We start from the raw sequence: 12976 nt of genomic DNA, 5'->3' as shown, positions 1-12976 counted from the left end.
TAATGCTGACAGTGTCAGACTTCTTCCTTCGTGACAATGCTCGCCCCCACTTCGCTGCTTCTGTTCGTGAGAAAATAGGCAGATTTGGGCGGGAGGTGCTCCAGCATCCACTGTACAGTCTTGACTTTACACTGTCTGACTGTCATCTGTTTGGTCCCGTGAAGATATTCCTGCCCGGCCAACGCTTTATGACAGTTGAGGAAGTGAAATTGACAGTCTGCAGATGGCTGTACTGTGACCAGACTTCTACAAACAGGATGTACTGAAACTGGTACCACGGTGGGAGAAATGTGTTGAGAATGTTGGTGACTATGTAGAAAAGTAGATAAAAGATGAAAGTCCATTTGTGATTTTTTTTTTTTTTGTTTTGTTACCTATTAAATGGTTTCCTAATAAAGTTATTGTGCATTACTTTCTTGTCTTCCCTTGTACGAGTGATGCACACATTGGTTAAATCATCAAGTTGGATGACATCAGTGTCAGCACCAGAAACTTTTTCAAATCAGTATGGTGATACATACAAGTACCACTCACAGTCTGTCCATTATGCCCCCCCCCTCCCCTCCCCACACACACACACACACACACACACACACACACACACACACACACACACACACTGACTCCCTCGAGTTGCTTTTGATATGATGATGCATCCAGCCAATCTGTACATGATGTTTCTGAATTCAGTTTGTGTTTTTCATATGGTTAATTTAGCCTGAAGGCCGGTTTCTCCACATTTCACCACATCTTCACAGAAATGGGACTGTCTCATATAGTGCAGGTTGTGCATATGTGCAAACCATGTTTATAATTTATAGGTTGAACAAAATTGACATGAAGGTAGACAAAATTGACTAAATGTGTGACTGTGATGGGAGAGCAATCACAAGAATAATGTTTTGTTTGGTTGTATAATTTTAACACATGAAATTTAAATGTTACTGGTAGTTTCTATAACATGTCTTATACCTCTGTTGATTTGCAGTTTATGGTTACACAAGTTCTTGCTGTTTGAAAAATGTAGTTGTTGGCCAGCAAGTAGGTTGCTGTTAAATGTCTTCAATAAACAGTTACATTCTTTGAGGCTGTCACGAATAAATCCACTGAGAGAAAATTTGACATGTGTGGCTAGGTTATAGAGATAGATTAACAAAGTTTCATTAACGTAAGAGATGGCCGGAAGGCTTTAATCGTGCAAGGTGAAAGAAATATGTACGGGCAGGAACTGAGGCATATTCAGAACTGTGCTCTGCAGAAGGAAGCAAAGAAAAAGTCACGTGTTCAGAAGCAGTCGTGTTCGAGAGGAAGGAAAGATATAGGAGGTTTCTCGCTAATAGGGAGGTCGAGTTTTTGGTAAAGTTCTCAGTATTCTTGTATTTCCATTGTCACGGCGTGAAGATATTCTGAGTGCTGACCCTGTTGTACACCGGCATTGTTTGTATTCAGAATAATGTCACTCACTTCATTTTGAAGTGATAGAAATAAGATGCAAATGAATAGCGTGTAATAAATTGGGGACCGTGTAGTACATTTATTTACAATGTGTCACTGTTAATTGATAACACCGAGAACTAAGAAATGGAATATACAAACGAAATATCTTTAGCTACCTTCACAATGGTCTGTCAGATGCAGTACATTATTGACATTTATAAAGTCACAGTGGTAACCGTCGTAGTGACCTGCTGTACTCCAGAGAACGGTATATTGTTCACTGTGATTGTGGTCTGCAGAAAGGATGGAACACAACTACACAAGTCAGTGAAAAACCTGAACCAGTTTCTGTCTGTGTAATATTAAGTTCACTTAATCCACCCATTAGGGACAAACGAGTACAAATCCCCCACAAATGAAATATCTTTAGCTACCTTCACAATGGTCTGTCAGATGCAGTACATTATTGACATTTATAAAGTCACAGTGGTAACCGTCGTAGTGACCTGCTGTACTCCAGAGCACGGTATATTGTTCACTGTGATTGTGGTCTGCAGAAAGGATGGATCACAACTACACAAGTCAGTGAAAAACCTGAACCAGTTTCTGTCTGTGTAATATTAAGTTCACTTAATCCACCCATTAGGGACAAACGAGTACAAATCCCCCAATTACCTGTACCATTGCGAATGACGGCGTCATTGGCGTCCTCGTCGCTCGCCAGTTCCTCCGATTTCGGACTGTGGTACAGTCACGGATTTTGTGCCGGCACCTGTCACATTCGCTCGAGTTCTGTGGCCACACTGTTGACAGTTGACCCAAATGTGACACAGTTTGGATAGTTTTCTTTCTGTCTCAAACTAGTTGCAAATGCACTTCCGTGCTCGGGCCTCTCGTTTCGTGTTCTCGCCGTTTTTCGCAGTGTCCCGTGTTTATCTGTCGTTACGTTAAAGTACGGCACGATTGTGCAGACCGACGATAGCAGATGTCTGTGCTTTGGCAGTTCTGTGGCACTGTGCTGTGCTGTGCTCTGGTCCCTGCGCACGCTTCTTGTTTACGTGTTACTCCGTACACGAAACATTTTTGACGTGGCAGCCGTCGGGTAACGTCGATCGACCGTAGCACCCAGTAAGGAAGTTCGGCCGACTCGGAACCGGACTCGCGTCCCGGTGGAGCGCCCTGCGCACGCTTCTTGTTTACGTGTTACTCCGTACACGAAACATTTTTGACGTGTCAGCCGTCGGGTAACGTCGATCGACCGTAGCACCGAGTAAGGAAGTTCGGCCGACTCGGAACCGGACTCGCGTCCCGGTGGAGAGGGGTGCGAATGCCCGCCCTTTGGTAGCAGGTTCCCTAAGCGGCTAGACTCGCGTTATGCTCGATTACTTCAAAAAGACTAGAGCAGATATTCTGCCTTATCTGAATACGTGCTCTCTGTAAGTGACCTCACTGTCTGTTAAAGATTAAGTAATAGTTTGCCTAAAAATCGACAGGAAAGGCGGTGAGTGAGAGAGAAGTGCTGAGGAGTATTGAGATTTTTTTTAGTTGAGAAAACTGTAAACTGGCACGTGATACAAAAATTGTCAATTTCCTTCTTATTTTAGTTGAGCGTACTGTATTTAGTTTTAAATCGAACTGTAAAACAGTAAGAGAAAGTTTACAATTTATATTTTCAGGTGTGGACGATGCAGGCCCAGACTCGAGCCTGTCGGCGTCCCGAGAGTCACTGTACCTGGAGGAGGAGATGGATGTGGAGACCTCTCCTTCAGAGAGGGTGTGTAGCCCTGCTTCTGCTTCCGCTTCCGATGTGTGTATCTCCTGCACGCTGCTCACTTCCTGCACTGCTCTGCTCAGTATTAATAATAGTCGTAGTAGTAGAAGTAGTAGTAGTAGTAGTAGTAGCAGCACTTAAAACTTTAGCATCGCTGAAACACCGCTGTCATTGCTTGAGCACACTTTTCTTATGGTGTCGGGATGAGAGATCACTGCTGGGGAGGGTGGATTACTTGTATCAAATGTGGTTATGATGCAGGACTAAAATTATGTGAGGGGTGGGAGCTACGGACATCGATCCTGTGATGACTACACGTAAACTGAATGTCAGTTTTGCTTTAAATTTCAATTCACACGTGTGACTGAAAATATTAAGGTACCACATGAGTAAGTCACATATGATTTTAGAGAAAAATAAATTAAGAATTGACTTCAATTAGATATTTTTTTCAAAAATTAGCTGTATACTTGAAAATCGTATTTAATTTCTACACTGTGTACTATAGTCGATGAAAGGACATCTACATCTGTAGTCCACAAACCACGATGAGGTGCATGGCAGAGGGTACATTCTGCTGTACCGGTTATTACGGTTTCTTCCCATTCCATTCACACACGGAGACTGGGAAGAACGATTGTTTGAGTGCTTCTGTCTGTGTGGTAATTATTCTAATCTTATCCTCACAATCCCTATGTGAGTGAGACGTAGGAGGTTGTAGTATATTCCTAGCATTATCATTTAAAACCGCTTCTCGAAACTTTGTTAATAGAGCTTCTCGGGATAGTTTACCTCTGTCTTAGAGTCTGCCAGTTCAGTTTCTTCAGTATGTCACTCTCTCCTAGTGATTAAACAAACCCGTGACCAATCGTGCTGCCCCTCTCAGCATCCGTTCAGTATTCTTGTTCGTCCTGTTTGGTTCGGGTCTCACACACTCGAGCAATATTCTAGGACCGATCACACGAATGATTTGTAAGTAAGCTCTGTTACAGATTGATTGCACTTCCCAGTATTCTACCCGTAAACCGAAGTCTGCCACCTGCTTTACCTACAACTGAGCCCGTGTGATCGTTCTATTTCGTATCCCGACAAAATGTTACGTCCAGGTATGTACACGAGTTGACCAATTCCGACAGTGACTCATTGGTATTTGTAGGATACTATGTTTTTTCGTTTTGTAAAGTGCGCAGTTTTAAATTTCTGAATAATTAAAATAAGTTGCCAATCTTGGCGCCACTTCAAAATTTATCGAGATCTGACTGAAATTTATGCAGCTTCTTTCAGATAAGTAACTGCATCATCTGCAAAAAGCCTGTTTTTAATATTAATATTGTCTGCAGGGTCATTAATATACAACATGAACAGCAAGGATCCCAACACACTTCCCAGGCGTACACCTGAAGTTACTTCTACATCTGACGTTGACTCTCCATCTGAGAGAACGTGCTGCATCCCTCCTGCCAAAAAATCTTCAGTCACAAATTTCATTTGATACCACATATGATTGTACTTTTGACAATAAAGATAGGTTTAGTACTGAGTCGAATGCTTTTCAGAAAGCAAGAAATACTGCATCTACCTGACTGCCTCGATCCAGAGCTTTCAGTATGTCGTGTGAGAAAACTGCGAGTTGGCTTTCACGTGATCAACATTTCCGGAATCTCTGCGGATTGGCAGGGAGGAGGCATTCCATTCAAGATACATCATAATGTTTGAGCTCAGAATATGTTCTAAGATTCCACAACAAATCGATTTCAAGGTTACTGAATGATAGTTTACTGGATAACTTCTACTTTCCTTCTTGCAGACTGGTGTGACCTATGCTTTTTTCCGAGAACTGGGCACAGTTTTTTGTTCGAGGGAGCTGCAATAGATTGTAATTAGAAGAGGGGCTACCTCAGATGCAAATTCAGTATGAAATCTGATAGAGACTGCATCGGGCCTGGAACTTTTTTCAGTTTGATGATTTCATCTGTTTCTCAACACCATTGACACTAATTAATCTTTTCGGTGGAGAAGGATTAAATTGGGTCAGTTCTCCTCGGTTTTCCTTTGTAAAGGAACGTTTGAAGACAAAGCATTTGCTTTGCCGTCCTCGATTTCAGTTCCTGTCTCGTTCGCTAGGGACAGGACACTAACTTTGGTGCCACTGACAGCCTTTACAAACAACCAGAATTACTTTGGGTTTTATGAAATGTCATTTGACAGTATTCTGCTACAGTAGTCATTGAAGGTATCGTGCATTGCTCTCTTGAGTGCCAAATACATTCCATTCAGCCCATATCTATAGCCCTATGCTTTGTTTTACACCTATTATGCAGTATTCTCTGCTCCATTAGGAGATTCTTTACAGTGACTGCATATGATAGAGGTTCCTTCCCATTATGAACTGTTCTATTGGGTACATACAAATCCATTGCATGTCAACTATTCTTTTAAACTTGAGCAAGAGTTTCTCAACATGCCCTTGCCCTGTGCTGGAAGTTTCTAGTTTCTCACGAAGCTGTAACACTACTAATTTTTTTATCTAGTTTATTGAACATACATATCTTTCTACTTGTTTTAGTTGTCCTTAATAATTTTGTAATCATTGTTGCCACAACCTCATCATGGTCACTGATACCAGTTTCGACGTGGATACCCTCAGAGAGGTCAGGTCTATTTGTTGCCATTAAATCTAATCTGTTCCAGGTAGTTTTCAGAGAAGGCATTTAGCAAATTTTCACAGGATGTCTTATCACTCCCACCACTGACAAAACTGTAATTTTCGCAATTAATTGTTGGATGATTAAAGACTCCATCACCTATTACAGTACGATTGGCGGACTTACATACAAGTGACTGAGATTTTCTCTAAAGTTTTCAATTACATCAGGAGATGTGTCTGGTGGACGATATGCCCACCCCTGATACTGAGTCTTGTTTAAAGAATTTCACTTGCAGCTTCAGTTTTTATCTTGATGGATTTGAGTTTCTTGTTTATTGCCTGTTTCCCATTTGCCTATCCTTTTGATATACCTTCAGATTTTCCTCAGAAATCTCGCTGCTATCAATTTCAGCTTTCGACCAGTTTTCTATGCCTAGAATTATGTGAGCTTCACTGTTTTTCACGAGGGCTTCAAACACTCGGTTTTTGTTGCAAATGCTTCGGTGGTTCACCGTTAATGCTCTCTCCTTTGAGAGGCATTTCTTTCGATCTTGCACTGATACTTCTGGGTTTTCTACAGCTTTCGTTATCTGGATCGGGTGGAGAATTCCCTAATCTAAAAAAAAAAACCTGAATAGCAGCCGCAACCGTGTAGTGCACGGCTTACCCATTTAGGGGAACCCTACAATTCTCAACCTTGATGGCACAAGTCCTGGAAGTTGCCACACAGCTTGTCACAGAACCTTCAAAGCTTACAGTTCCGTCCTCCCACTCGACTCATAACTGAGGGGCCACGATCAGGTCCGGGGCCAGTGCCGCAAATTGTACTTTGTTGAAACTCCGTGCACACAGCTAGTCTTCTCGACCTTCTCTGCCAGTTGACGGAGTGACACGAGTATGATCCCAGAGCCCAGACAACAGGCATCATTTGTTCAAATGAGCACCACACTCTGTTGTTGTTTGCACCCTGTTCCCTAATGGCTGCCGGAATAGCCTCTTCAACATGTCGAATGAGGTCCCTAGGCACACAGACTGAATACACACAGTGTCCTTTCCTGTCCCTCACTGGCATATCCGTAAGGGTACCGTCACTCGCCGACGATTAGTGGACCTCTAACCTTTTGTGTTTCCCTCCACTTAACACCACCAATTTGGGTTTCCCCAAAACGTGTGAAGTGAGTCCCACTGGCTCAATTCCAGTTTCAGTGAAAGACAGCTCCTCAAACTGGTTGTATAAGGAGATAGGGACAATACCCTGAGTCCTCCCACCCTGTACAGAACGCCTAGATCTACCAGTGACACACCACTCGCAGTCAAGTAGACAGGTAATGACAGATCGTGTACTTTCTATAGAGGAGACAGGATCCACAGGAGAGGATAGTACCTCTGGTACCAGTATTACAGGTACACAACTAGGGAGCTCTTCCGACACGCTGATTTGCAGCAGCTTCCGATCATTTGATGGTAGTCGGGACACTATCCAGCTGCTTACGAATGTCAGCCAACTCGGCCCCTGTTTGAGAACAGTTTTCACAGTGGGGTTGCATTTTGGGTGGTGCAATGTATTACAGGCCATTGAACAAATAACTTTAAATTAAGCCCACTGATTATCTTTTAATCTGTTGAGCTAAAAAGTTGCTAATTCCCTCTAAGAATTGAAGTAAGTGCACTTCTGTTAAGGCAACATTTTTGAAATAGATGACGTATGGACGCAATGTTGCTTGTGTATTAGTCCAGTGAAAACTTCAAATTTTATTCTGTACTGTAAATGGTGATGCTGCAGGTTTTCTTTCATTTTCTTGAGATATTGGGCTTGAGATTTTGACATAAAGTTATGGGATTTTAAAAACACCAGCTTATCAACAAGAGAATGTAAAAATTCGTCACTGGGTATTACCTGTGTAATTAGCTCAGATCTGTTGGTTTGTATCCAGTGTTTGAAAATAATAATAATAAATAAAATAAATAAATATTTACTTCATCCGGTTTTTGAGATGTTGAGTAGGGTTATCTGGTCTAGGACATTCTGCATAGGTGTCAAGCATATTCATTATTAATGGCACATACAATGAAAACTATCAGGTCTTAGGCTTTACTCCTTCTATTGTAAGCTTTGTGTTTTGATGATGCTTGCAGACACATGCACTATGAGTTTGTGATGAACCTGGAAGAAAACACCACATTGGTCGTAGATCGCAAAACGTAGAGTGGCCAGTTTTGTGATTTTGGTATCACTGTTTGTAGAGGCTGTAGAGCTCATTTAGTGAGAGAAAAATTAACCTTTTCGGCTTATGGACCTCAGCATTGTTAATCACAGTTGAAACACACACACCTTTTTACCCGGACATAAGCGACTATTTTCATTATCTTCACAAAAGTCTTTAACACATTTAATTACAACTTAACTTATTTTGTTGTCACCTTGTTGTTTTGAAAGGTTGGTTTGAGGATTAAAGGGACCAAACTGCAGAGGTCATCGGTCCCTGTTGTTTTGAAAGATGTCATAAGATACCGTGAGCCTTTACTAGCTGCCTAGTTAACTTCACCGTGTATTCAGATGCCCCGCATTCCTCAATATTTTTTTTCTTTGACCATGAGCTTGACAAGAGGCTAATTATATTATATTGCCATCTTTACTAGAAACTTAGCATCTTTCTTTCATTTAGGTAAAATGTGTATCGTAGTCACGTTGTACATTTTCTGTACCATTTTGATTCTGAGCTTCTATGTCATTACGGAAAGTTTCTTGCAATTTTTGCTGACTGTGCTTGTGATTTTATTAGTTTTTCTTTTTAAAGCTGACAGTCGCTCTTCTGTATTAAGCTATGTTATTTGATGCGAAGCAGATAATTCTATAGTTTCACAAATGGACTCCACTTGATGCAATGGATTATCCTCAGCTAATTCAAAATGCCCAGGGAGAAATTCAGGGTCATTTTCAACACTGTTTGCTGCTTCTTCGACTAGTTTTTCTGCAAATATTCTTGTTGCACAAATTGGACATAGAGCTTGTCCAGGAATTAGGTTAATATCCACATTTTTACTCTTGGAAAGATATTCAACTAGTATTTTATGCTAACAATTTTTAACCAGTTTTTTGTGAGTGCCAAATGGGTGACATTTTTCCCCAAAAATGTGGTTGTGTGTGTCTAAATCTTTATCTTTGTGGTAATAGCAGATGCTAGTAATTTCTTTCAAAATGCTTAATTTTAGCAGATATTGTTCTTCAGATGGCAGATCTTTCTAATAGTGTTGTTTATGGCACTGTTCACTAATTAGTTCACCCACAAAACAGCTCATACTTAATACTTGAACAATCTGTTGCACCTGAAAACAGTTGCAGATGGGGCAGTTAAAGTCTACAATTGTAAAACTCTCATTGACTTACTCTCTGACTTGGGTGCCTGCAAAGAACCCAGTACAAAAAGTGACTCCATTGGAACTTACAACAGTGTCTGGTAGTACACACAACATAACCGATAAACTATGCAATGAAATATCATGTTTGTTTAACTCTGCAATGAAAATTGCAGCTAGCAAGTAGTTACAACTAAAGTTTAAGTCTAAATACGTAGGAAAACACTATTGTGTGTATACTGTACCCAAGTGTAGTACAACAAAGTATCAGTAAGTTCAGTTTCAGAATGAGAACTCTTACCTCTTCTTATCACTTCCTGTTGTTATTTAAAAGTAGAAATATTTGACCAATTATTATGCGCAGTCTTTCCAGAAAATGTATGCCCGAAGTCCATTTAATGCAGAACACACTGGTTTTGTAATTATTCTGATATCTTTTAAAATAACTTGGCAATTAAACTTTCTGCAAACCTCATTTTCCATTAAAATTTGCCCAAATGCCATTTTAAAAATGGCTGCCAGAAAAAAACTGGTTTATAAAAGTTTTTTAAACAGTGTTTTGTGACTGTCTACCTGCAGGAAAATGATGATAAAAAAAATCAAGAAACTAAAAAATTTGAGCAACAAATTTTGTTTATATTGGCTAAGTTGAAACGAATTGACCTTTTGAGATTAATTATGGTTGTTGGCAATCTAGAAAACAGAGTTAATTCACAATAAATTAGGGCTGCTACTCTTTAAAGGAAAATTGGATGTAACACAATATGTTTGTTAGAATATCTGCTACAATAACTAAATACCAAATGCCAATTTACAACAGATTACTCGTAAATTATGAAAAGGACAATGGTAGCTGCCGAAAATTCTCAGAAGTGCACACTTATTTGCATTAATATAGAATAAAATTGAGGGGTGAGGTATTCTTTGGCAGTAGCTGCAAACCACAAACTCTCATTTTTTCAAAATAAGTTAGCATCCGAAACACTTGTACTGGTAACTTACGAAAATATAGTTTTGCAAGTGTGTGAAAATTGTCAAAAATAGTCCATTGAACACTCAAAAACCTATAACAGCAAGAGTTTATCCTGGCACTTACGAATGCTAGTAATTTCACAGTATATCACAATACAAATGGGTGTCGATACTATCAGTGAGAGATTATCCAGAAGTGACACTAACAGTGAAATATGTGAGTCTAGAACTTCAAATCAGTAGATAAAACTAGTACAAAAATTCTGAAGTTGGCTTTTATGTGTAAATAAACATGCATATTGCACAGGTTGTTCACTTAGCTGTTTCTGTACACACTTCTACGCTGGCATGCCGAAGAACGACACTGCAGCGTGAGTTTATCTCGCTCAAAATCGCTAAAATGTGCTCCACCAACAAAAGCAAGTCTTCTGCCTGTTGCAGCTAATAATGCAAGCATCACTAACAATATGATGAAATGTCCGGTGAGGCAAATGTGTCTGTAGGTGAAGTTGGTATTTCACTATTTCTTCAGCCCGTTTGCCACCTAGAGAAGAAAATACTAAATCATTGTAAACTATTAATGTTACTTAAAAATTGTCTTCACCCAAAGTAAAAAAATGAAAAAAAGCCTTTTCTCATAAAACTGGCTTTAGTATTTCATCATTCAAATGAAACTGTGCGCATGACAGTACTATAATGCTTTCCAAACCTAACGAGGGAAAAACACTGATGCTGGAAGTATAAGAATCATTTATTTACATCAGTGTTATAAAAAGAGTTCACGACAATGTCTTCGAACTTACACCTTAAATGTAATGAAGACATAGCTTTCAATTGATGTAAAGGTAAAACATTATGCATTATGATTAGATTATATTTGCCACTAAAATGGTTAAGCTTATACCATCTTAATTCACCACCAGTGGCGTCACCATACAGACGATTGTGTGAGGGGCCAGATCTCTGTGCCCAGGCAGAAAGCTAACATTCTCGTCCGTGATGCCAGCCGTCAATACTGTGGGGATCCGCGAGCTTCTCGTATAGGGTGGAGGAATTGTGCAAGAGTACAGTAGCAGTGTGCGATAAGAATGAGGGTGGAGATAGAATTAGACAACAGGAGGTAAAACGAGAAACTAATTACAAAGAAGCACTGTGTTGTCACGCTATATAGGTATGTCAGTAGCTCTCGGAGGCTCTTTGTGGCCGACATAACTGTTAACCTGGATCTTGCTAGCTGTGGTCTATGTCAATTTTCACGTTTCAGTGACACCTCGCTACAGACAGGCGACCCTCACTGAACTCGGCGGTATGCACTCCTCTCGCATAGAACGGCTGTAAAGCACTGGGCTTCTCGCGTTCACCATCTGCACAGAAGTAGATTTCCTTCCCCCACTGACAGGACACCAAACCTAAGTCTTCGTTACTTCCGTTCCGTTCTCGGAGCACAGACTCTCACGTGAATGTCGTCAAGAGGTAAAGAAATTTACTGCTTGTAATAGTTGAGAAGGCCCAATATTCTGCAACAGCATTATTGCTGAACGTTTGCAGGAATCATTCACAGCTGTCATGTTGGTGTATCTATCTGGAGTGATTGTAGGTGTAACAACCTTGGTAACTCTAGTTGTGGGGTGCTGATGGCAGAATGAAACAAAGTGCTTACAGAACATTTGTCTAATAAATTCTTCGTAATTGTATGAAATGAAAAATTCTGTAAACTATTGCTGTAGAATATGGCTGCTAACAATTATATACGTTTGAGATATGCTTATATATTCTGTGTAAAGATTTGATTAATAATCCCTTTAGGTAATATCACACTTACAATGATGCATGATTTTAGAACCATTTATTCTTCTATGTGATTGGGTCAGTTTGTATATAGCATGCCACCTATCGTATGGATGTAGTGTACTAATTGTTGTTGTGGTGGTGGTAGTAGTACTAGTAGTAGTAGATTCCCAAACTACTGTTTTTGGTGAAAGTGATTGTAATTAATGGGTATTACACTGACAGCTAAATTATTTAATGGATGAATATCTTCTTCGTTTTACAAGTGGCTTGACAGGCCAGCTCTGTTGTTATCAGCCAATAGTCTGGATTTTTTGCTCCTATTCTCTTTTTCCGATAATATGGTCTAGATTTTCTCGTGTCAGATTTGGATGAAATCTCAAGATTTTGGTGATTATTCTTACATGGAAAGTGTTGAAATGTTTTATATAAATTAAACGTGCCAAGAACTGAGTAGATTTTAACTGAGGATGCTGTCATGAGAGACTTAGTATGTAGAAAAGTGACATGAAGCTGATGGAGTAGATAACTATTTCTGGTTACACTGTGAAAATTATTGGGAGAGGAAAAAAAAAAAAAAAAAAACTGGTTTTGTTATTTTCCTTTTATAGGTACTGTGGTGTATGGTTACAATGATGACATATTTGGCTAATGACATTGTAATTCTGTCAGACTGCAAACATCTCTGAACATCCATCAAATGATATAGACAATGTTTACATAAGAGGTAATATGATGCACATCAATCAGATGCTAGAAGTACTAGATTATTTTTGCTATTAGGCTAGCAGAATAACTGATGATGGTTGAAGTAGAGAGGATGTGAATTGCTGATTTGGTACAGCAAGGAAAACATCTCAAAAAAGAGTAATTTGCTAATATTGAACAGAAATTTAAGTGTTAGGAAGGCTTTACTGAAGATTTTCATGTGGAGTGCAGCCTTGTACGGAAGTGAAACATGGACAGCTCAGAGAAGAGGAAAATACAAGCTTTTGAAATGTTAT

General features: G+C 39.8%; 1 protein-coding gene across 1 annotated transcript in view; it reads left to right on the top strand.

Moving 5' to 3' along the window:
* Positions 1–12976, top strand: part of LOC126428342 (histone-lysine N-methyltransferase 2C-like) — a 440767-nt gene that overhangs the window by 51537 nt on the left and 376254 nt on the right. The window contains exon 11 of the mRNA XM_050090275.1: positions 3114–3244. Within this exon, the coding sequence (XP_049946232.1) occupies positions 3114–3244 (131 nt within the window). The remainder of the gene's footprint in view (positions 1–3113; positions 3245–12976) is intronic.

Source organism: Schistocerca serialis, chromosome 12 (genome assembly GCF_023864345.2).
Source record: "Schistocerca serialis cubense isolate TAMUIC-IGC-003099 chromosome 12, iqSchSeri2.2, whole genome shotgun sequence".
NCBI classification, from domain to species: Eukaryota; Metazoa; Arthropoda; class Insecta; order Orthoptera; family Acrididae; genus Schistocerca; species Schistocerca serialis.
Note: the sequence above shows the minus strand (reverse complement) of the source record. Positions and strands in the feature narration are given on the sequence as shown.